The sequence below is a fragment of the Cavia porcellus genome, unplaced genomic scaffold (genome assembly GCF_034190915.1).
Source record: "Cavia porcellus strain 051 isolate PalLab524CR breed Dunkin Hartley unplaced genomic scaffold, mCavPor4.1 scaffold_49, whole genome shotgun sequence".
Taxonomy (NCBI): domain Eukaryota; kingdom Metazoa; phylum Chordata; class Mammalia; order Rodentia; family Caviidae; genus Cavia; species Cavia porcellus.
The window spans coordinates 1,414,296-1,438,976 of NW_026947532.1; the positions used below are offsets into that span (position 1 = coordinate 1,414,296).

Sequence of the window (24,681 nt, forward strand, 5' to 3'; positions counted from 1 at the left end):
CAGTGGGGGCACCTCAAGGTGACCAGGGTCTCTCCACCTGCAGGTACCCTGGGTCTCCGTGCCATAGATCTGTGGGAGACACAGGGTCTCAGTGGTCTCCGGGGGTAGGAAGTGGTAATAGGGAGCAGAATAGCTTCTGGGCTCCCCAGCAAGCATGTAGGGCACGGAAGGCACTGGGGAGCGAGGGCAGGGCCTGGATGGCCCAGGGCAGGGTCCCATCGGGCCCAGGAGGTGGGGAGGCTTCTTCTGTCCGATGCAGGCCTGGCCAGGGCTCAGTGTGGAACGCAGGGAGCAGCCACTACAGAGCCGTGTTCAGCAGGGCGGCTTCGGCAGGACCTGGCTTGGGGGAAACGGGCAGCAATACAGCCCTCGAGTCCCTGCCTCTGCACACGTGCACACCCACACCCGTGTATTCGTGGGACTTTGACGGGGCAGACACCCCCAGAGCTCTTTCTGGCCCTCAAGTTCCTGGGCTCAAAGACAGCTGAACCCAGCAGAAGAGCATCCTCACAACCAGGGACCCTTACTGCCTCTGCTCAGCTGCCCCTGCCCCCCATCCTGGGTCCTCCCTCTCTCAACGCCACCCTTCCTCCCTCCAGCACTCATGGGGCACTTACTGTCCACACTGCCTGTCATCTGGCCTTAGTTGCTCTGCCTAGGGTTCCCAGTCTTGGAATATCCACGTCGCCCTGCTGCAACCGAGAAGTCAAGGTGGCTTGCCAGGGTGTCCTCGTGCTAGAAAGCTGGGCTGCAGCCCTCAGAACACAGCCTGGGCCCTACCAGCCAACTCCATCTGGCCCTGGCTCCTGGGCAGTGTCTGCACCTAGGTCTGTCCCAGGGGAATGGGGACTGGAGACACAGAGCGAAGGGTGGGAAACAGGTTTATTGGCTTTTGCTTTGCTCTGGGAGCCCCATGGCCCCCCAGCGGGCCACAGGGTGTGGTGATGGGTGAGCCAGGGGGATGCACGCTTAGTTCATTTCATAGGGACCCGAGGGTCTGTACAGAGGGCAGCGGCCAGACAGGCAGGGTCAAGAGAGAGACCAGGCCAAAATGCAGCCCCTGCCCAGGGGTCCACCCAGGGAGGGGAGGGGCCGGGCTGGGGAAGCGACACCCCTGGTGTGTGGCCTGGGCAGGCAGGGGGACGAGGAAGAGGAAAGGAAGGGACAGTGGTTCCGTACCAACAGTGTGGACGGCCGTCCCTTGGTATGTGGGTGTGCTCACCTCTCCCTGGGGTCCGGCCTGGGGCAGAGAGTGCCTGAGAAGAGGGCGCTTGCCTGGCCCTGTGTCACCTCTGTGTGGGCAGCACTGTGCTCCAGTGTCAGTGCCCTGGCCTGGGGCACATCCCTGGGGTGATCTGTGGCATCTTAGCCACTGAGAAGGAAGGGGAGAGCCCAGAATGCCCAGGGAGACCGAGCTGTAGTCTGTGGGACCCAAGCACAATGAGGCCTCCACGTGGGGCAGCCAGCTCCACCACTGGACCCATTGGGCACTGAGGAGGGCTGGGCCGGGGCCTTGCTCCAGCAGGAAGCACGTGGAAGTTAAGTGACCCCAGCTCTGCCTCCCCTGGGGCCTCTGCTGCTGCTGCTGAGAGCTAGCGTCCTCCTAGCATGGACAGGGAGACGGAGGCAGAGCTCTGAAGGCCCCTCTGGGTCTCACGGGTCACTGGGGGCTTTGAAACTCAGGCTGCTGTTCTGGCCACCTCTGCCTGGCTGCCTCTGGGTTTAGGGCCAAGCCCCCTCCAAGCAGGGCCTCTCTCTCCTGTGCCCACTTGTGCCAAGGACCCTGCTGCCCCAAGACTCACCCTTGTGCTTGTGGGGGGTACTGTCCAGCTACAGGGAGCTCAGTGCATGGACATCTCAGGATCAGCAGGTGCGTGGCACCCAGAGCCCAGAGACAGACAGACAGACAGACAGATACGGGAAGGGAGTGAGTTCAGGCTGCAGGTGCAGAACCTTCCACCTGCAATCAGGGCCCTGACATCCCAGAGACCACTCCCTAGAATAGGTAAGAAGGTCAATGCCAGGGTGGGATGACCACAGGGGCCACATTGCTGTTCCCCATCCCTTGAAAATGGCCCCTGCCCTGAGCCCCAGCCCAGAGCAGCTCTCTTCACCTCCCGCCTCTCGCTCGTCCCTGTGCCAGGCTTGCTGCATATTCTGCCCAGCTGTCCTAACCCACAGTGGCCACGTCTGTGTTCCATGAGCCTTAGCCCCACACCTGGTCCCTGGGAACAGGAACAGGGACAGAGACCAGGACAGGAGGGCAGCTTGGCAGAGCCCTGGCCTGGGCCTGGGGCTGGGGTGGGCAACACGGGTATCCTGCCATGGCATCAGGGCCTCCCGGGGTAGGGTGTTGGGACGCAGCGGGTGCTAGCCACTGCGTCACACATCAGTGCTGACGCTGCGGCTCCGGGAGAAGGCCTCTCGCATGGCCGACAGGCGGCCAGGGTTGAGTGGCTGCAGGCCTGCGAAGCCCCCGGGCGGCAGCTCCACATCTTCCTGGCTGATGCTCCTGTAGGGCACACGCCCCCCTCCGTTGCGCACGCCCACACCCACATCCTCCTGGGCTTCATCATCGTCGGGCTCCTGCAGGAAGAAGGTGGGCGGCTCGTAGTGGGAGCAGCTGCGGCAGAGGGCACGGGCCTGCGGCGACTTCTGGCTGAAGGAGGTGGAGGCGGAGGGGTAGAGGGCTGCTGGCCCGTTGGTCAACACCAGGTTGCGGTTGGAGTGCAGGGGCGGCACATGCGTGTGCACTGCGAAGTCCGGCTCCTCCTCGTCCTCCTCTGACTCGTCCTTCTTGCAGCAATAGTACTGCGAGAGAGGAGAGGTGACCGCGCCGTCCCCTGGCTCGCATGTGCACCCCGAGGAAGGTCCCTGAGACAGCAGGACAGCCCCACCTGGCTGCCCCCTGCTTCACCGCCTCTGGGAAGCTCGTCCAGCTCCAACCTGAGCACCTCACCACGGTTCATGTATCCCATCTGAGTTGCAACCCCAACACAGGGAAACTGAGGCATAAGCAGCAGGCAGCCCTAGAGGTGCAGAGCTGATGTGTGAGCCCTGTCCGGGCTCCTTGCCCTGCACAAAAGCCTCCCTCTTTGCTCTTAGGAAGATGCGGGTCTTGGTGGCCTTGAAGCTGGGTGAGAGGGCCAGCATATCGGGAGCCACTGTGCTCACCTCTGCTCTTTCTCTGGGCGGCTGTGTGCCCTGAGCTAAGGGCCAGACCCTCTCTGAACCTTGGCCAAAGCCCTGGATGAAGTGGCAGGTGTCACCACTACTGAGGTCCACCCATGGCCAGGTGCCCAGCACCTCCTCTGACACCCACTCTCCTGGTTCCTGCACAGGGCCACACTTTGGGTCCCCACCCCACACCCCTCCTGTGCTAGGGTACCTGGAGCCGACAGTAGCAAAGAACAGCAATGATGCAGAGAAGAATCACAGTTGCCAAGATGCCCCCGGTGATGACCACGGTCCCGGCTGTCATCCGCCCACTTCTCCATCAACAGCCTGCAGCAGATGGCAAAGTCACTGCAGAGACACCGCGAGGGGAGGAGCAACCACTCCGGCTGTGCTCAGGGAGGCTGCCAGGTGCCACCTGGGCACAGGGTGGGAGCAAGGGTCTGGGCCCTGCTCTGCCTCAGGCAGCCTCTTTCCTGCCTCAGTTTCCCCACGGTGGATGCTATGAGCATGGGGTCTCTTGACGGCCTGCGAGTGCTCCCACAGTGCTCACCAGTGCTGTCCTGCTCCCATTGAACATGGACACAGCCAGCTACAGTTTCTGTGCCCTTAAGTGCAGCGCAGTTTCTGACCGTGTTCCACTCTAGCATGACAGCCCTTTGGCTTCTAAATATGGCTGTACTGCTAAGGAGTTTACTCCTGGGGACTTTTTTGGGGGTGCTAGGGATTGAACCCAGGGCCTCACAGACAGTAGGCGAGCACTGTGCTGCTGAGCTACACCTCAATCTTTTTAATTAATTTTATTGTTTTGAGACACGGCCTCACTAAGTTGCCCAGGTTGGCCTTGACCTTATAATCCTCCTGCCTCAGCCTCCCAGACGCTGAGATTACAGGCATGCACCACCACGCCAGGTGATGGTCCCTGTGCTTGTCCATGTTCCCGGTCCTACAGGGTTGTGGGTTTGGCAGTGCCCTGTGTCATTCTGATCCGGGCCCTGACATGGTTTTGCCTAATGCCAGGGGGCTGGCGAGGCCACTGTAGAGAAGGGGTTCTCACAGCTGCTGGTCCTGGATGCTTCCAGTGACTGCAGCTGGGGGCGGTTACTTTTTAAGAGGGGGGGAATATGGGTGCACATCAATATTTCCACTTAAAATTAGGGCTTATTGTGAAATGTGGCAACTTTGAGTGAAATCTCATTTCCGTCACCATTAGCCTACTTGCACTTTCCAGCCTGTCTGGTAATTCTGAAATCACATTACGGCTGCTTTTCCTACTGTGTCTCTGGAAGTGTTTGATAGTCCTCTCCTCCTCATGTGTTTATCTCTTTAGGGATACGGCTGACAATTTCAAAGTCACAGGGAATAATTCTCTGTGTCGCCTTCCCCCACCAGTTCGTTTATTGTACTCAGGTTCGTCTGGAGGGGTTGTTTTTAATTAAAAAATAAATTTAGTTTTGGCCTCACCAAAGCACTTGGTCCCAAAGCCCACAGCATGCAGTGTCCAGCACGTGGGCCCCACCCTGTCAGTGTCACCAGAATTCTGATCCTTTCCAGACACACAGCAAACCCATGCTGCCTTCCCGGAGGACAGGAGTTCGAGTCTTCATGTGGTGTCTGCATCCTGAATCCCAGCTTGGGTGACATTGGGGTACCCTGGATGCAGTGCAGAGGCCCTGGCCTCCTCACCATCCTGTGCAGGAGGAGCCTAGGTCACCCAGCTGGCCCAGGCACCGTGGCTCAGGTGCCAAGTCCCAGCTCGGCTTTAGCAGCAGCGCTGGGCTAAGCTCATGGCCTCTAAAGTGTTTGGGGAACTCACGCCAACGGCATGCTGGGGTCTGGCTGATCTGTCCCCATGCCGGAATGTAGGGGCACAATCAGCAAACAACATCCAGGTGGGTTAGGGGCGGCTTGGTGTCCCCAGAGGCTGCCAGCAGACTCAGGGTAGTCACTAGATGAGGCATGGGTAAAGAGGACATCCTGGGAGAGATGGAGGGGACCATGCGGACTGGGAGGGTTCATCCAGGCAAAGCTGGGCCTGGAAGCCAGAGCCTGAAAGACGGAAAGGCAGGGCCAGACAGCCAGTCAGATGGACAGACGGGTCCACAGGAGCCAGACAGAGACCCAGACAGACCATTGATGGCTCCAAAGATAGACAGATAGACAGGTCAACAGGCGCCAGAGACAGAGACACCATGGATGGTTCCAGAGACAGACAGGCAGATAGAGATGGGTCCAAAGCTTCGCCACAAAGTGTGCAGACAAGAGAAGGAGCCACAGGAGCCCATGTTCTGGGCAGACTGCCTGGCGGCCCCTGCACCTATATGACCACTGGCTCAGGCTGCCTGGTGGGACTCAGCAGGCCATTACCCAGGTGTCAACAGAGCAGCCAGCAGCTGAGACCCAGCCCCACCTGCAAGGACATGGTGGGGGGCTTTCCTGGGCAGCAGAGAACCCTGAGGATCCCACCTCAGTAGCTGTGAACATGGGGCTAGGGGAGGTGCTGGGATTTGGTGTTGTGGGGCTGGAAACTGAGTGGGGCCACCTAGGAGACCCAACAAACCCAGGCTGTGACAGTGAGGCTGGCCCTGGTGCTGGGCACCAGGCAGCTGCAGGGGAAACGGGACCCCTGGGGGAGAAGCCATCCTGTCCCATTGTCTCACCTGGCAGGCTCTCCTCTGAGAGCTTGCAGCAGCCCCAGTGGCCTGCAGGGGATACGTGACCAGCCTGGACCCCAACCCCCATCCAGCAAGAGTAGGGATCTGAGAGACCAGGCCTGCCTGCCCTTCCCGTCCACCTCAGAAACGAACGCCCTGTACCCCACCAGGCCACTGAGGGAATGGGTATTGCAGACAATGGAGTAGGGTGCTGGCCCCTTCCCTGCGTCCTGGCCCTGAGCCCACAGCGTGATTTCTGAGGCTCATTGGAGGGTCGGCGTGTGCCCAGGCTGGGACAGCTGGCTGCTTGCCAGGGACACAAAATTGGGGCCTGGTAGCCCTCTGGCCCCCATGGCCACTGCCCTGGGAGAGATGCAGGAGCAGCCAAGCAGTGGCCTGGCAAGTGTGGTTGGCCACACACGAGGAGCTGGGAGGAAGCAGGGATGGACATGGCAGGAGGAACTGAGATGGCTTCCTTTTGCAGCCAGAACTGACCACCGCTGCCCAGCCGAATAGGGTAGAAGGACGCTGCCAAGCTCAATGAGTAAGAACTAGGAGCGGCCATGCAGGGCTAGAGCTGTGGATGGCCAGGCAGCCCGAGGTCCCAGGGCACCACGAAGGCCCCTGCATGGGTCAGCCCTCCTGGCTCTGCTCTCTTGCACACCAGTGCCCCATGCACCATCTGTGAGTAACTTTCAGGTCTGTAGCAGCCGATTCCTGGCCTCACGTGGCTCAGGGCATGGTGGGCAGGGTGCCGGTCAGGCCAAGTGTCCAGGGTCATCAGTGGCCACCTCACCCACACACAGGCCGGCCAACTGGACAGCTCAGCCTGCCTAGAAGCAGCAACTCCATGGCAGGCTGAAGGCCCTGGGAGCCTCTGCCCCCCATCACCCACAGTTAACTCCACACCATCCCAAGAGACGCTGCTCTCAGCCCCACCCTCCAGCCTCTCATCTGGTCTTGCTGAGCCCTGCTCTGGGACACCCTTTTCTCCTGCCACCAAAACTAGCACAAGCCCTTCTCTTCCAGGAAGCCTGCTGGAGTTTACCTGAACAATACAAGACTTCAAACCACAAGGACAAAGAGGAGCCACATCCCACTGTATGGCAGCTGGAGGACCGATATAGACCTAGCTCAGCTCCTCACCCCCTGCACCCTGAAAGCTTCCCCCGCTGCACTCCAGCCTGGGCCTGGGAGCCTGTGCACTGTCCCCGAGGTGGAGGGACATCTCGCCGTAGCCTTAGGGAGTGACCTTATCTGGGAAGGGAGGAGTTTGTTCTGTAGACTCCTCCCCCTCTGAGGGTTCTGCACAGGGTGGTGGTGGGGTCACATGTAAGCCAAGCTGTTGAGGGGACAGTGATGGAGTCTTCAGGTGCCACAGGGTTCTGAGAACAACTAAGCTGGGTTACGGGTGGGTGGGTGGGTGGTAAGGAGCCCCCCCATGCTTCCTGGAGGAAGCGGAGCAGAGCCACCCCTGCAGAAGGGCTGCTTTCTGGGGGTTGGCGAGAGCACATCTTGGCCACAGAAGTACTAGATGGGCAGAGGCCACCCCACGGCCCACTGTTTGTGACTCAGAGTGTGCTGGAGCCGGGCTGCATGGTTAATATGCCCCCTGGGCCCATAAACAGGTTTAAGGCTTTATAAACGCCTCTGCTTCCCTTCCCTACCCCGACTGGTACGCATGGGCTGTGAGATGAGACCCTGCTGAGCGCCCTGCCAAGCCCCGATCTGTGGAGGACCCTGGCGGTGTACCCCCATTCTCCTCCCGGCTGTGGCTGGGCCTCACCATGGACAATGGCGGCCGTATGGGGCTGGGCGGGTGGCAGGAAGCACCTGGCGGCAGAGCCAGACACCCCCATCTGCCTCTCTGGGAGCCCCCTTTCTCCTGGCAGGAGCCCCCTATGTGGCTGCCGTCTGGAACATATTCTTCTATTTCCCTCTGCCTCTCCTGCTGCCCCCGGCCCACGGGACCCCCATGTCTGCCTACTCCCTCCCCCTCCCCAACCACCCCTGCTTCCTGGCCCTTGGCTGATGTCGGGCAACAGCATAGCTGCCAGGAGGCCTCTGTCTGCTTGGCTCCTCTGAGCTTCCCGGTGTCCCTGGGGGCCAAAGAGGGGCCCTGCCTGTCCCTAGAGCTGGCTGGGCACTGGATCTTTGAGCACAAAAACCCCCAACCCAGGGGCCACCACAGATAGTCAGGAGCCTGAACCACCATGTGACCCCACAACCCATGGAGCATGTGGCTGCTCATTTCCAGATGGGGAAACTGAGGCCAGAGCAGAGCTGGCTGGGGACCTGGGCGTACCACCTCCCAGTCTGGTCCCTGATCGGCCAGCATTGAGCCGAGGGCTTACAGGACTCAGAAAGCCTTTTCCCCCCAAAACATCTGTCTGGTTACAAAAGTGCTCGGCTACCTGGAAGCCCGTGGGCCCTGCGTCCAGGAGCCGAGCGCAGCCCGCAGAGTTCCTGTCTAGACCGCCTCCACATTTGTTCCTAATTTCACGCTCTGCGGGCTCCCGGATTCCTGCGCCCGGTAATAAATACATGGGCAGCACTCGATGGTGCGGCTGGCTCGGTCTGGAGATTTTATCCAGAGCCGCCGGGGTGGGCACAGGAGGGGCCGCCTAGGGCGAAGTGCTCCCCAGTGCCGTCCTCAGCTCAGAGAGGACTCAGTCAAGGACACCAGGAAGTGTCCATAGCTGAGGACGCACCCATGCCCTGGGCTGGACAGCTAGAGGCCCCCAAGAGGGCACAGAGACTCAAACATTCTGCTGGTCACTCCTGGGCCTTCTGGGATGCAAGGGGGCTCTTTATAGACTTCAGTGGAAGAGCCTGAGGCCACCTGAGAGCACAGAGCTGCCCCCGAGCTAGGTGGGGCTAGCAGCCTCAGGGCCACGGCAGGTGCCCGGCAGGAGTGTGGCAGGAGCCTTGCAATACTGGGCAAGTGGTCAGAAGATTCCTTGCAGGACCAGGAAGCCAGGGGTTCCAACACATCTTCTAGGGTGTACACTGAGGCCAGGAGGGAGAAATAACTCACCAGGGAGGCAGGAAGCATGACCCATGGCCATGCTGTCGCTGGGCCCTGAGAAGGCTCACCGAGGCCCCAAGCCTGGGCCTGTCTGGGATCCATGTCACTGAGCTGGGTACCAGCTTCTGCTGGACCGAGGCCAGAGAGCACAGAACCAGAGTCCCAGGACCAGCGCTCTGCCCTGGCCACCACAGCACAGACTGGAGCAGAGTGGGAGGTTCAGTGGGCACTGAAGACAGGGCGCAACCAAGCACAGCATGCCGACCCATGGAGAGCTGGCTGGGTGATAGGGGTCAGCAGGCCACTAGCTGGGGCCTGCCTGGTGGCCTCTGCGCCCCCTGGTGACGAGCCGTGGCACTTGGGCCTGGCTGCCACTTGGCAGGTGTGGGGCTCAGTCTGCTCCACAAACCCTCACTCCTGCCTCTCCCAACAGACCCCACTTGGGGTCTTCCTGGGGGCCCCGAGGGCAGAAAAGAGGAAGCAGGGAAGACACAGCCAGTGTTGGTGGGCGATGGGGCTTCTGGGTACTGCGGACATGAAAGAGCGAGCTTGTAGGTCGTTCTGTCTCCCTGGCAGGCTCTACAGTAACTGGTCTTGCTGATCCCAGCAGGAGGGACAGCAGCTTCCCACAGAGCATGCTCAGAACTACCCAGGCCTAGGCCTACCTACACCTGACCAGGAATTCCTGCTCTGCTCTGCCAGCCTGTACTACTGCACTGGGCTTCCTGGACATGAGGTCCATATAGGCTGCTGTCTCACTCTAACACGCTGGATGGCTCCCTAGTGTCCTGAGCTCCTTGTGACACTTGTCACGAACCTGTCCGGGCCTCCCTGCAGGGGCTAGGGTGCTTCCAGAAACAGAGCCTGACCCTGGCAGAGGTGGCAGCGCCTCGAATGTCAGAGGTTTTGCCCTGGGGCCTGACAGCCTCCCCTGTCTGCACCCCTGCATCTTCTGGGCAGGTGGGAGCAGTGGCCATCCAGGCCCAGATGAGCAGGCCAAGCTTAAGTGTGGGCCCTAGGGGATGCAGGGGACCCACACTACCATCAGGGGCCATGGCTCCTGATCTGGCAGGAGATCAGGGGCATGCTGTGTGGCGCGGGAGCGGGGTGCTGGGTGGGGCAGGTGAAGCCCACTGGGCTGGCTCAGATGTCTTTTCCTCCCCCTTAAAAATAACACTGTGCAGAAGCTGGGTTTATACACCCTGCCTGCTGCTGGGCTTAAGTCTTCGTTAATTTCTGACTTCCTCTCCCAAGAGCTGTGCTTAAGGCTCTTGGTCCCGACCACCAGCCTGGAATGCGGCAGGCAGCGCCAGCCAGGACACCCTGCGGCCTCCTCCATCCCACTTCCTAAACGCGTGCCAAATCCCAGTGTGTCAGGCAGCCCCCTTCTGGTGGGCAGCCTCATCAGTGCCCCTGCTCCAAGCATTCCTGGGCAAAGATGGGGAAACTGAGGCAGGAAGAAAAAAAGAAGCCAGGATCAGATGCCGGGCCATGGCCTACCATGGTCATTTGGTGCCTAAGATCCTGGTTGACTCCAAATCTTGCAGGAAAGGCAGACAGAGGTTCAAGACTTGGTAGGGAAGCGTGCCCCATTCCCCCTAGGATTCAAGGCCGTGGGGTGGGCAAGAGGCATGGGGCTGCCAGGAGAGACACGTTCCACGTTAGAGGTGTGTGGCTCCTCCCAGAGGTCTCCTGTTAAGTCCAGCAGCCTAGCCGGCCTGCAGGAACCAGCAGAAACATGTTGGGTCCCACCTGGGCATCAGGACTTACCTGATGTCAGAGCCTGGCCTTTCCTGAGTCTATGCTGTCCAGGTAACCCGGGTGGCAGGCAGCATCCTCAGCTCAGCATCCTTAGTGATTCCTGCCTGCTTTGTTTCCGAAACAGCTCAGTCTCTGCCTCTGCCCTCCCTAGCCTGGGCCACCGTCCACCTCCAAGGCTCCAGCTCTGCACCTTGGGCCACAAACCCCTTGGTGTCAGGACTGTGGGTGCCGTCTCTCCCACCAGACCTGGAGACCCCAACGCCCTGCCTGACCAGGAGCCAGAGGCACATGTATGGGCGGAACCCCAGCTCTACTCCTTGGAGTCAGGCTATCAGGGATTCGCTTCTCATCTTGAAGACAAGGAAGCCAAGCCAATCCCCAGCCCTCTCCCCGTACCCCACACTGATCTATGCTAGGGACACAGGAGGGTGGGGACAGAGTCCCTGCCTCTTTGGGACCCTAGGAAGCAGAGTCATTGGGCGCTAGACACACACACTGCCCATCATGGTCAGGGGCACAGGTGGCCGCACAGGTGGCCTCACAGTGCCCTCTGACCTCTGCTCTCTGTGTCCCTGCTGAGGTCCAGCCCAGAGCTGAGCACCTAACACTTGGCACACAGCATGGCACAGAGAGCTGCAGGTGAGGCCAAAATTGGCCATTCGGGCTCTAGCTGGGGTCCCCCAGCACATACAAGGGGGCGAATCTGCAGCACATGAACACATGTGGGTTTAGTCATGGTTGTAACCTCAGGAGGCTGTCTTGCCTCGCATGCCGTGGTCCTCTTTCCTGTAATCCGCTGGTTCTCAGCTGTGTTTTCCAGAACCGCACCCCAGATTTCCTCCAAGGTGCGCCTGTCCCCTCGAGAGGCTCTCTGGAATGCAGGTCTGAGTGCCGCTCCCTGCCTGAGGTCCCAGACACCTTGGCCCTGGCCTCCTCCTCGCTTCCTCTCCGTGCTCCTCCCGTAAGGCTGGGTAGGAGCTCACTCCTCTGGCCACAAACTTGGCTTTCAGAGTGCCGGGCCTTGGTTTGTGCCATTCTTCGGCTGGGAAACCCGCTCCAGCTCCAACACGTTCCCTGAGTAAGCCCTCCTGGTTCCTGGCCCAGGAGACAGCGCCCTCCCCTGCAGTCCCACAGCACCCTCAGTCCACACCCAGCATCCGGCCTTTGTAATCTATGGACAACTCAGCAGCAACAGCACACTGGGCTCTACTGCTCCTGAGCCTGGCTGGTCTTGTAGGGGCCATGGATGTGCCCAGGAGCTGCCAGGACGTTGGTGGAGAGAGGAGGGAGGGGCCAGCGTAGGGAGGTGACCTGGCACAGTGGCAGGGAAGCTGGGACATGGCAGGGGAACATCCCGTGCAAAGGCCCAGAGGTGGGCAGAGCAAGGCAGGCCCCCAACCAGTGAGCAGCAAATGATCACTGCCTGGAGCGTGAGAGCAGAGGGGACAAAGGCCGAGAGGACAGGTCAGCAGAGAGCAGAGGAGCAGGACACTGCAGCTCAGTGGGTCTCCCGGAAGCGCTCTGCGTCCCAGTCTTAGTCTTCCTCACGCCTTATTACATTGCCGGGCAGTGGGGCTGCTGGACAGTGTGTTCCTGAAACCCAGGGGTTTCCCGGGACAGAAGGCGGAGCTGCATGTCTTTCTCTGGTATGTGTCCCTCGCACAGCGAGGACTTTGAGCCAGGACCCCCCATATCATCTCTAGGACCCCACTCCTTGCCCTTACCACCTTACTGCCCCATACTCCAGAACAAGGCGCAGAGTGCAGGGCGTGGCCTCCTCTGTCCCTTTGGCTCTGTTCTAGAGCCTGGACAGTGTCCCCGGCCACCGGGGCATGATTGGTGACTGCAGAGCGTATGACAGCCCCAGTGGATGGCAGCCAGTGAAAGATACATTGCCATGACTCTGCCTTGAAATGTTCCCTCTCACTTGGGGCACACTCACCCCATTGTCCTCGATACTCTCCGAAGCAGCCCTAGGGATCCCTGGGGAACCAAAACTGAACCTCTGAACAGCAGTCACTGTAACAGTGCTCTGGCCAAGGCGGGTAACGGGGAAGGAACTGTTGTCTGGCCACCCCCGAGGCTTTAGGCAAAGACAGAAAGCGAAGCTTGAGATGCAGGAGGAAACGTAGTGCCCTCAGGCAGCCTGGCCTCTGTGGCCTTGGGGTCCCGATCCATCTCCCTGGGCTGGGATCATAGGACACAGTGCTGGGCAGGAGAAAGCCACAGAGCCCAGTGAGGCCCCCAGTATCAGCTAGACAGCAGCAAACCAATGGAGAACCACGCCAGGTCCAGGGGAGCAGCCCAGCAGTCCCTGGGCCAGCAAACTTCATGGGTCACAGCACTGACAGGAATGGGGAGGGCGTGGCTAGAAGCCATCCTGCTCTTGCTTAAGGAGGCTCAAGAGTGAGATCTGGAAGGATCAAACTGCTACCCAGCAACTGTACCTCTAGCAGGCCCCAGAGGCCCATGGGAACTCAGCGCCAACCGCACCCAACAGACGGCACTGGTAAAAAATTCTGAGCACGTGTGAGGTGTGATGGAAAATATGCCGCAGGTTTAAATTTTAAAAAATCACTGCAGTAAAAGAGACACATGGCCATTAACCCCCTCCAAACCCGCTGTCGTGGCTGCCTCAACGTGCTGAATCGATCCACAGCATTTCCCTTTCATGGTCACCCTGACCTGGGGGACAGAGCCAGAAGCTGCCCGAGGGCAGATCTGGTGAACAGGCAGGGCGAGGGCACAGCGTCCCCGTTTTCTGAGCCGCCTTTCCACTGCATGGCACAAGGCATTCACTGCCTTTTTGATCATGCCTCATAAACACACTCCGGAAAGGGGACTTCGAGGGCTGCCTCAGACAGTGGCAAGGACGACAGGGTGAGTGTGCCCCAAGTGAGAGGGAACGTTTTGAGGCAGAGTGGGGCAGCACGTCTTTCACCCGGCGCACTGTGAAAGTGTAAAGATCCGCTGTGTGTTTTGGTTGCCCGTGTACAAAGGCAGATGCACAGATCCATGGTAGGGAGAAAGCTCAGTCCTTGAAACCAGGTCAGAAACAGTGCAGACGGGAGAACGAGGAGACAGGCCCTAAATAGTTGCTGACCATGGCCCACACATTGGGGGAAATCGAGGGTGTTAAGTAGAGCCCAGGAGGTTAGAAAGACAGAGTAAAGCTCTAAGAGAAGAGTTGGATGTGATGGTGCACACCTGTAATCCCACACTCAGGAGGGTGAGGCAGAAGGATGGACAAGTCTAGCAAAGCCTGGGCCATTCTGGTGTATTTGTTTGTTTTGCTTCGCTTTGTTTTGGTACTGGGATAGAACTCATGGCTTTGCGCATACCAGGGAAGCGTTTAATCCACTGAGCTAAATCCCCAGCCCCTTCCTAGAGATGAAAAATGATGCCGCTAACAGTAGAAGCAATGCTGCGTGAGATCAGCAGCGGGTTGGAGGCCACACAAGGAAAGACAGATGAGCTTTCAGAGGGCAAGAAACATGGAGGGGAAGAAACCGGCGGGTGCCCACGACCTCCTGCGTGCAGAATCTGAATCCCAGCAGGCAAAAGATGAAAAGAAACTCGGGCTGGGAATTTTCCAATTGGGATGGTGAATCTACAGATCCAAAAACCATAAACGTGTGCAAGATGAAGAGAACAACAGCGAGGACCATTGTAGCCCAATGCCTTGAAGCCAAGGATAAAGAGGAGATCTCAACCGGAGCGGAGCACGACCTCCACCCAGAGCACCAGGCGCAGGCACGGACTCCTCCTCGCTCTCACAGTGGAAGCCAGGGACCAGGGAGCAGTGTCTGTGGTTTTCCAGCCTGGGGTTTTCCATATGCAATAAAAACAAAAGCCCTCTGCGAACCTCATCCCCCACTCCATCACTGTGTTAAGGGCCGCTTTACTGATTGGTGCGGAAGGCGCAATTCCGGTGTGTCTGTGGGCCTGCCCAGACACGATTGGCATTTGAACTGTCCAATGAGAACAGAAGACCCGTGGGTGGCACCATCCAATAGGCTTGCAGCCTGGATGGCCTGAAAGGGAAGGAGGAAGAAGTCAGAGTGCATTGGAGCAGCTCTGGTTACTTGAGCTGTGTCTGTTTTTCTGTCACCACCTGTGGGCATCAGACTCTGGCTCCTTCAACCTCCAACGCAGATTCGTGCAAGTGGCTCTCCAAGGAGCTTCCCGTCCTTGGTCTCAGGCTGAGGCTGCATCTCGATCCTACTTGCTGCGTGCCTTCTGGCTTCTTGGGCTGAGCAGCTCCTGAACCTCCCATGCGCAGTCATTGGATGCTCCTGCCTCTGACCCTGTGTGCTACCTAATAAATCCGCTCGAACGATCACACACATGCACATGCGCACAGTACGCCTCAGCGCCTGTCGTTAATTGGCTGTAACTGGTATGAAGATATCCCAAAAATGCCATACCCTCAAATTGCTTGCACTGGTGAGGGGAGTGACTCACAAGACCATCGAGCCGGCTCTTCCTGCCTGTGTGCTGAGTACGAAACACACCACAAGTGCTGGGACAAAATTTTCCCGTCAAAATGGACATAGATACTTAGATTCCGCTCCTCCATACAGAGCCTTAATCAGCTGGCTACCTTCCAAAAGGGAGAGGAAGGAGCAGCTGGGGTTAGCACTGTCGGGGCCCACAGCTCAGTCCTTGCCAGGGCACAGGGCTTGGATCTGACACAGGTGGGTTCTTCTTTTCTCTCTGGATCTGGGTCCCGGTGGCCCAACCTGGGCAGCCAACAACCTGTGGGTGCACCAGGCCGGGGCTTCCCCTGGCCTTTGGACCTGTGACTCTGGCCCTGTGGTTCCCAGGGAATCTGGTGAAGGGATAGAGGGAAGGAGAGATGGGGGACCAGTGTGCAAGAGTTCTCCCAACTGAGGACCCTGCCTTGGACCTGGATCTTCACAGCAAGCATGGAGGCCGGGGGACAGGACACAGAGCACATGGAGCATGGTGTCCCATCCCCCCACTTCAGCCCCACGTGTCACCCCAGCAGAGTGACAGCAAAAGAGAACCCATGTCATTAAAAAAATAATAATTTAGCTGTTCACAAGGTCACAGGCAGTTTCCATGGCTACAGCTGTACCCTTTTAGCTGCAAAGAGCAAGTGGGGTTCTTGTGGCCCCTGGATCACTTCTGCGGGACAGCAGGTGCCTGACTGCACTGGAGGGAGGGATGGAGGGGTGGGAAAATGGAGAAACCCGAGGGTACAGGGGTGGAGGGAGGGATAGAGGGAGGGAGAAGGAGGGAAAGATGGAAGGAGAGATGGAGGGGTGGAGAGGAGGGGGGAGGGATGAAAGGAGGGGTGCAGCTGCCCCTCCCCTCTCCCAGGACTTCGCCTTTGATGCTGTTAGACTGACACCTGTGGATTAGTGCTGCTGTCCAAAGAGAGGGCAGCTCTGAGTGTCCCTGAGTCAGGAGTCCTTATCTTGTTCCCCAGTGGGCCCTCCAGACAGGAGCTCAAGCCATCAGGAACCTGAAGACAGGTGACATGCCCCATCTCAGGCTGCTTAGCTCAGATCTCTGGGACCTCTGACCCAGTGGGGAGAGCCCAGTGCAGCCAGGGCTGGGCTGCTGCCACCTGCTGGACCTGGACAGCGCCCCTAGCCTTTTCCTCCCACTCACTCCCTGGAGGTGGAACCCTCTGTCTGCCTCCTCTCCAAGCCTCGAAACCCAGTTCCTCCCTCTCCTGCATCCGTGCCTCCTGGGCTGTGCTGCCTAGCAGGGAGCCTTGCACCCCACTCCCTGCTGTGCCAGGCTGAGGCCCCATGGGCAGCACACGGGAGGATCTGCAGGGCATGATGGCCACCTACCTGCCCCTCCTTCTCCTTCCTTGGGAAAGAGATGCCAACATTAATCACATGGGCATCTTCTGGGTGCCATTGAGCACCTGGCCTCTGTATTACCAGATTGAGATGACTGTGCCCAGGAGAGGTGCTCCTGCCCAGATTGGGTAGAGGAGGGGCCAGGCCTCTTCATTCAGATGTGGGGAAACTGAGGCAGACAAGACAGCAAGTCCTGGTCATGAGCTCTTAGTCCAGGAAGGGCCAGGCATGATCTCCCAGGAAGCCTGGAGAATCCATTCCACGCTCAGGGCCTGTGCTTACCCGCTGCCCTTGGCCATAGCTGTGAACTCCTCTGCCAGTAGAGCAGGGGCAGAAGGGACCATGCCCCAGCTCTAGGCCAGGCCCTGAGACATCCTGCGAGCCTGGGTTAGGGGAAGAGCAGGCCCAGGATGCAGCTGGACAGAGAAGCATAGCTGCCAGAGACCAAGTGCCAGGACCACCACCCACCACTGAGGAGTAGCTCTCCTACTCCGCCATCCGCAGAGTGGGGAAAGAGAGAAACCAAGCTCAGGGCTCCAGTGCCTGGCTGCTGGGTGGCTGGGTACACAGCACCACTGTGCCCATTGGCAACTGATGTGCACACCTGAGCCGTCAGCTCTGAGGGTCTGGCTGAGGCCAAAAACCCACCAACAAGATGGGCATGGTAGAGCACACCTGTAATGCCAGAGAGGCTGAGGCAGGAGAATTGCCAGTGCCAGCCCAGCTCAGCAACTTAGTAACTTACCAAGATCCTGTCTTTCAAAATGAACAGTAAAAAGGCTGGGGTGCAGCTCTGTGTGAAGGCCTTGGGTTTGGTCCCCAGCACAGCAGTGATGACGACAACAAGAAAACAACATCCAGCACGGTACAGTGTGGGCTGCATAAAGCAGGAGGCGAAGAGAAAACCCAGCTACAGCAAGTTAGCAGCTGTCACAACCTGCAGAGTGCTGCCTCCTCCCAAGGGAGCCAGCCGGGCAGAGCTGTGGGTGGGGATGCAGGGGTCACAGGGACTGAAGGGGATGGCAGCCCCGGCAGGGAGGGCGGGCGGCCCTGGAACCAACCAAGCATGCAGTGGGGTCTGGGGTGCCCTTCCTCCTTCTGTGCCTGAAAGCTGCAGGGGGTACAGCCCTGGCCTGTGTCTGAGGTCCCTGCAGCACTGGGTGGGGGCCTGGGTGGGACCAGAGTGGAGCAGACAATTGGAGGCCACAGACCTCCCAAGCTGGTGGGGGACAGAGCCCTGGTGGGGGTGCCACAGACACCCAGGCTCTTCCAGCCACATTTCCGGGCTTGGAAAATCCGAGCATGCGGACGGCAGATGCCCTGATCTGGCAACCTCGAGTCCTTTTCCCTTAGGTTGGAAGGGGCCTTGGGAGTTGCTGGATTTAACCACAGGCTCAGAGGGCAGCCAGAGCCTTCCTTGCCCAAAGCGAGGCTCACGCAGGAAAGGGAACAGCGGGAATGCAGCGCTCTCTGGGTAAGCAGGCTGGGCTCGGCCTCCAGCTGCTCCCCCAATCCCCACTTCTGGGTTCTCCCTGGGATCAACCCAAGTTCTCTCCCAAGTGCTCACAGGAACACCCACAGAAGGCCCATCTGCAGGACACACACTGCCCTGGACAGAGCCTTCCAGGGCTGCAGAGTTGAGGCCACCCACTGCCTGGGACCCTGCATCCCCACGTGCCTTCATCCCTGTCTATCTGTCCATCCATCTGTCTACCCATCTGTCCACCCATCCATCCATCTGCCCATCCATCATCTATTGACCCATTCATCTACCCATCTGTCTGTCCATCCATCCATCCATCCATCCATCTGCCCATCTACCTGTCTATCTGCCCATCTATCCATCCGTCAATCCATCCATCTGTCCGTCCGCCCATCCCACGAGCACTGCAGCATCCACCACTCTACCCCGCCTAGCACAGGGGCTGTGAGGAGCCCTCTCCTCCAAACCACCCTCCACACAGCTCTGCCAGGGTAGCCCAGGATACTATCATCCTGTCACAAGCCTCTGCAGTGACTTTGCTGTCCCAGCAGCCCAGTGATGGAGGCTTCGGCAAAGACCCTTCTTGCAGCAACTCTGTTTCCACATCAATTTTTCTTTTGCAAAACTCTGGGCTTAGGCCTTTCTGAGTACAGTGCACTGGGAAGGTGCCCATCTTGTAGGTTGGGTGATTTCAAGGCAGCTGTCACCTCCACGAGGACAAGACCGGCACTGGGTGTCACTGTGGATTACTGGGCTTACAGCCAGGGCGCATGTGTACACACTGCTGACCTTGCCATGTGGGCCCACCTACTCCCCAGGAGAGTCTGAACCTGGAGGGCGGGACCCTGATGGGACAAACAATGCTATTTCTGTCCTCAGCAGAGGAGGTTGGCTGTCACCACTCACTGCCCCAAATCTATACAGAGACCCCTCTGTGCTGGGCTCCGGGCCAGTGCTGGGCTCTGGGACAAATCGGTCAACAGCTGCCTGGCCTCAAGGGGCTCCAACCTGGTTGCAGACAAGACTGAGGGGCACACAGAGCCAGGTGCTGGCCCTTGAGATGGGGTCACGTGTTCCTGGGAGAGGCGTGGGTCAGCACTTGTGCCCAAAGGGCTGGCGCAGGCGCCAAGGCCTGGCACTAGCTAGAGGTCTTTGGCAGAGAACAAGGAGAGGCCCCGCCAGCAGGGGCTCAAGCAGTGCAGCCACGGGACCTGAGCCACAAAAGCTGGACACAGAGCAGAGTGAGGATTGGCTCCATACATGGCTCCGACGGCTACCCAGGATCTGGGTTCCAGTGAAGACTGGTCTGAGCAAGGACCTTGGTCACATGGGACAAAGAGGCCCCTCAGCAGGTACCACCCGAAGACCCCCAGAACCTACCAGCAGGTTCCAGCTATCACACTCCTGTGAGGGCCTGGGATCTACCTTGGCTACAGAAGGAAAACCATGCCTATTTTTATAGGTAGGAAACTGGGGCACAGAGAGGTTTACAAGCAACCTACGCTCACCAGCCCAGGCTGGGCCCTGCCTCTGATGCAAGCATCCAGTGACCCCACAGGGCTCCCCCTGCCCCTCCCTGCCTCTGCCTCCCTCCCTTGTTGCCCTGATCCACGACCTGGGGAGGAGCAGGCGGCTGGAAGCAAGACACAGCCTGTAGCAGGACAGGAAAACGACCAGGAAGGCCACGACTCAGGACACCGCAGGCGCGTCAGCCTGCTCGGAGGCCGAGATGGGTTCAGTCCCTGGGGGCGGCTTCTCTCCCGCATGGTGTGAGAAGTTCCACCGAGGTAACATCAAAGGCAGCTCTGGTTTAATTGTGGAAACGGCTTCGCACGGAGGCAGGAGCCTTCTGCGTGTGTGCGGGGAGTTTGAACTAAACAAACTCTGAGTGCAGCAAACACCAGCCGCTGAGTCAGCCACGTGAGGCCAGGGTGAACGGCTCAGTAGTGAGTCGGCCCTGCTGTCCTCAGGACCAGATTTGGATCAGGAGGCCCCAGCATCAGCCCTCTCCAAGCAGGGGCTGGTTGGACTTGCCTCTGTCCTGACCCTAGGCCAGGCGGGCTTGCCCTGTGAGTGGGGATGGCGAGTGTTTCCATTTGGCCTTGGAAAGTTCCTTGCTGTGTGGAGTGAGACACCAGTTTGCTGGTGCCAGGAAGTGGACCCGGGGGACACGCTTAACATGGCATCTTACAAGTGGCCAGTAAGACTCTGGGGCCAGGTTGCCCCTTGTGCCTTCCCTGGTGTCCCCGAGCTCCCAGGCAGTCTTTTTCTTCCAGGGATCCAACGTCTCTTGGCAAAATCCTGAGAGCGAAGGCTACGGGGATGCCCAGGAGGTGCTGCAGGAGCTGGGCTGGAGAAGTAGGGAGGGAAGTGGGATGCCCAGGGTGGGGGTGGGAGACCTCTGGTAGGCAGGGTGGGAAGGCTCAGCACAGCTGCTCCAGGTTCAAAGCCAACCAGGTGACAAGGAAGTGGCCAGAGGGGTTTTGAACCCCTCTGAGGGCTCCCTCACCCTCAGACAGAGCAGAGAAAATCCAGGATCATCTTTAGCACCCCACTAAGGGGCAGCAAAGGTCCCGATGGTCCCTCCTTCGGTGTCACCCTTACTTCTCACTCTGCACTCCCCCTGGGGTGCACACAACTGGAGCACCCACCTCCCCGCCCTCACACACCCTTTGCAGACCCACCCAGCTTGAAGGGTCAGTCCTGCTCACAAGTGCACGCCCTGTCCATCGAAGCCTCTCTGTGGTCAGTCACACCCCAGCCATACCTACAAACACCAAGGCAATGCATGGGCACTGCAAGGAGGGATGCAGCCCTCAAGGACACCCAGTGCAGTGCACCAAGGCAGAGCCAAGTGCCAGGGTGTAGCTTGGGGACAAGAGCCTGGGGACTTTAATCCCAAAGTGCTGGACAGTTGATTTTCATTTTACATCAAACGTGCATTTCTCTTATTAAGAAATGCTTTAAAAATGGGCATGGTGGCACTCGCCTATAATCCCTGCTCTCTGGAGGCTGAGGCAGGAGGATCTTTGTGAGTTCAAAACCAGCCTGGGCTATGAAGTGAGTTCAGAGCCAGCTCGAATTGCATAGTGAGATCCTAGCTCAAAAAAAAAAAAAAAAAAAAAGAACCTTTAAAATAATTACAGCCGACTACAGAGTAATTAAACAGGTGAAGGCGCCTGTCAGAGCTGGAAGCAAAGTTTTCCTGGTGCAGTGCCTAAGGGTTTTCTGAAGTGAGGGGTGTGGTCCTCAGGGAGCTGGATGCTCCCAGAAGGGAACTCACGGCCCGGAACCGAGTCTTCCACCCCCATCCCGCATCCCCGGGTGCAGTGAGTATGGAGAATACGGAAGAGCAGGGACTCATGCCGGAGAATACGGAAGAGCAGGCCTCACTGAGGCCTGAGCCCGGGTGCCTGTGTGCAGCTGGAGGGGCCAGCTGGGAAGAACCCAGACACAGGACATTGCTGCCAGCCAGTGGGTGCCACCCCACAGCAATGGGCCAGTGCTCTTGGCCTGGAAGATGGGCCTCTACTCATGCCCGGCAGCACACTGACATCTGTTCCTGTCAGCTGGCACACCCCAGGGCCCAGAGAGGCCCAGTCACTTCACTGAGGACACACAGCCTGGCTGTGTCATTCACTCAGCCTGGTTGCCACCCTCAGTAGCCAGGGACCATAGTAGGGTGGCCGAAGCCTATCAGTCTGGCTTCTTCAGGGCCAGTGTTGGGTCCCTGGCCAGCTTCCTCCTGGGCCTCCCTCAGCTTGGCCACCTGGGGAAACTAGGTCAGCCTGGCCAGGGTCACTTCACAGAGGCCTCAACACCCTGCCAGGGCATAGCACAGGAGTGCCCACCCGAGCTGCCTGCCTTCTCCTTCAGGGTCCAGGACCCACTGTTCGCATTCAGGCCACCCCTGTGCTGCAGCCCCGTTGCTCTCACTACAGCCCCCCAGCCTCCTCCTCACCCTGAGACGCAGGAAAGCGCGGGTAGGCAGGCCATGTTCTGAACCCCAGCCTGGGCCTGAGTTCCCGCGGCTGCGCTTGCCCTCCTCTGCCCTGGCCAGCAGGGGGAGCCCCCTCCCAGGCTGGCACAGGATTGGCTCAGGCCCAGAGCGGAGGGGAGGAAACGAAGAGACCTCTTTTGGGGGGTCCCCAGGCCGTGACCAGGGCTCCCAGTGGTGCAGGTGCCCATGAGCTCTGGTGGAAGGGCAGATGCAGCCCAGGTCTGCAGTGACATGGGGTGACTTGCTGGGTCTCACTGGGAACCCACCTCCCCACCAGCAAGTGCTCGGGCCGGGATGCACGGCCTTGGGGACGGGAAGTGGGGTGGGCGGGAGCCTCTGGACACAGCCACCCTGCCTCCCTCCTGCCGGATTTGGGGTGGACGTAATTGACTGAGATGTAATAAATCTGCCCTCCTGGCCCAGGCACTGCAATCCCTCCTCGCTGGGCCGGCCCACAGGCCAGGGCCAAGGCCGCACTGCAGGCGCAGGTCCCCAGGCCACCAAGCCTCACAGGGCCACTCGGAGACTCAATGGGTGACCACGTGAGTAAGGGTGGCTGGCAGGGTCTGGGTGCCCAGAGAAATGGCCCCCACTCCTGATCCCAAAGCAGCAGGAAAGCACAGCAGCTCCTCTCGGCTTCACCCACGCCATAGGGGCTCAGCTGGACTCAGCTGCAGTGTCCACAGAGGAGGTGAACTGACCAGACCCCTTGTTTTTACAGATGGGAAACTGAGGTCCACAAGACAGTGACTGGCTCAAGGTCACCCAGAAAGCTGGACAGAGCAAGTGACAAGTTCCAATCCTTCCATCTGTACCATTTTCCCCAAGGGCTCTGTCCACCCTACTGAGGGCAAGGCACAGTGTGGGTGTCAGGGCTCCGGGGTTCCTTCCCCACTCACTGGAAAGATGGGGAGCATCTGCAAACCCCCACAGCCTATGATGCTCCCCACTCCCACCTAGCATCTGGGCACCGAGGCCAGGTAACTTGGGGTCCTCCTGGGATCCCAAGCCTTTGGGGAGCATTTCAAGCTTTCCACGTGATTGTGAACCAGGCAGCCCCACAGGAAACTCAGGTGACAGGGATCAAAGCTGGTACAACAACCGCTGTCTGTCTTCTCCACAGCATCGTGCAGATGCTGACACAGCTGCTGAGCCAAGAATGGGGAACAAAACCCCACATGTCCTGAGCCCCTGACCTCCAGTGTTGGGGACACCCCTTGTGCTCCCGGCACTCCAGCCACCCAGCCCTAGCACAAAGGTGCCAGAATCCTCCTTCAATTCCACCCCAAGTCAGGGCAGTGACAAGAGGGGCACAGGTGCCTTCCTAGCCAGCCTGGACTTTTGAGGAGCTGTAAGTTGTGGTCCTTGGAAGGCCCCCAAGATTGGGGCTGGTATGGTCAGAGGGGGAGGTAAGGAGAGGGCTGTCCACAGCCCTCAGTCCTCTGGAGCCCCAGCTTCCTGGAAAGGCCTGGGGGTCTCGTTGGCCCAGACCTTGGGATGCCCCTGTTATTCTGCAGAGGGCCTGCCACCCTGACACTCAGTGTCCTGCCTGAGAGCCACGGAGCCCTCTACCCCAGGCAGGACCACAGTGACCACAGAGCCCTGGCCTGAGGAGGACCGGACATGGGGTGGGGTGCAGGGTGGATGCAAGGAGGGCAACAGTGAGGCTGCTCTTGGTTCTCTGTCTTTCTGGAGTCTTCTCATTTCTGGCTGGAAAACCCCAAATGCCAAGCTGGTGCCCCCGGTGTCCCTGCTGTCTAGGCTAAGGTTCCAACAACAGAGGTGGGCGTGAAGTAGTGTGACGGGGGCTGGTGTTGCTGGGTGACCTTGGGCAAGAGACCAAACTTCTCAGAGCCTCAGTTTCCCCATCTGTCCAGTGGCTCCCATGACCACCACCCCCTTTCCACAGAAGTTGGGGGGACAGAGGTGCCCAGCATGGAGCCTGGCAGAGGCACTGGCTAGGGTGGCAGAGGCTAAGGCAGGCTTCTGGGTGTTTTAGGGGTGAACTTTCCCTCCAGGAACCCACACTGCCGCCTCCACCTCTGGGCCACACTGGAGGGACACAGCCTCACTTCCCACATCGGGGCTCCCAGCCTTTCCCTTTGGCCCCCCTGCCTTCCATCCCAGCCACTTTGAGGGTGACCACCACAGGGCAGGTGACCGGGCCGCGTCCCATAGGGCAGGCAGGAGACCTGCCAAGTGACCCGCAGGGACAGCGGCGGTGAGCGCCCAGGAGGCGGGGGCTCCCCAGCTGCCCCCCTCCCGCGCCCGGCCCTTACCTTGACCGCGGGAACAGCGCCGCCAGTCGCGAGGACTTGGGCGCACGTGATGGGCAGCCGGGCCTGCGGGGCCAGGCGAGTGAGGCAGGCTCAGGGGCCCCGGAGCCCCCGGGGAGGCGACTGCGTGGAACGGCGGGAGCCCTGCGCGCTGCCGTGCGGCGGCTCCGGACCTGCTGGCTCCTGAGCGGCGCGCGTTCCTGCCGGGTCCCGGCGCGGGGCGCGCGCCGGCGGGGAGGCGCGCGCGGGCGGGGCTGCCGCGGGGGACCCAGGCGCTGTCCCCGGTGCTGAGGGTTCCCTGGATGTTGCGGGGCCTAGCGACCCTGTGGGAGGACTCCCTCCCTTATCTCCCCCACCAGAGTCCCTGGCGGTCGGTTTCCTCGGCGCTAGGATTTGCTGCGTGTGGGCAATGCCACCCGGGCCGTGCTGCTTCTGGGCCAACAGCGCTGCTGGAAGGTTGGTCCG

General features: G+C 59.6%; 1 protein-coding gene across 2 annotated transcripts; it reads right to left on the reverse strand.

The window, feature by feature from the left end:
• Positions 1 to 864: 864 nt before the first annotated feature.
• On the reverse strand, positions 865 to 24,397 carry Fam163b (family with sequence similarity 163 member B). 2 transcript variants are annotated; one of them, XM_063244320.1, is made up of 3 exons: positions 24,220 to 24,397; positions 3,389 to 3,525; positions 865 to 2,811 (listed from the first exon to the last, which is right to left on the reverse strand). In XM_063244320.1, exons 2-3 carry the CDS (start codon positions 3,479 to 3,481, stop codon positions 2,383 to 2,385), a joined length of 522 nt encoding a protein of 173 aa, XP_063100390.1. In that variant the 5' UTR covers positions 3,482 to 3,525; positions 24,220 to 24,397; the 3' UTR covers positions 865 to 2,382. The 2 variants fall into 2 exon arrangements, with proteins under 2 accessions (XP_063100390.1, XP_003473189.1); XM_003473141.5 differs by having other exon boundaries at positions 3,389 to 3,504; positions 24,220 to 24,395.
• Positions 24,398 to 24,681: the final 284 nt, after the last annotated feature.

Excerpts from the sequence above, each read along its gene's own strand:
- Fam163b (XM_063244320.1), bottom strand. The coding sequence starts at position 3,481 with ATGACAGCCGGGACCGTGGTCATCACCGGGGGCATCTTGGCAACTGTG. Across the intron at positions 2,812-3,388 it reads TTTGCTACTGTCGGCTCCAG|TACTATTGCTGCAAGAAGGA; the intron begins GTACCCTAGCAC and ends CCTCTCTCGCAG.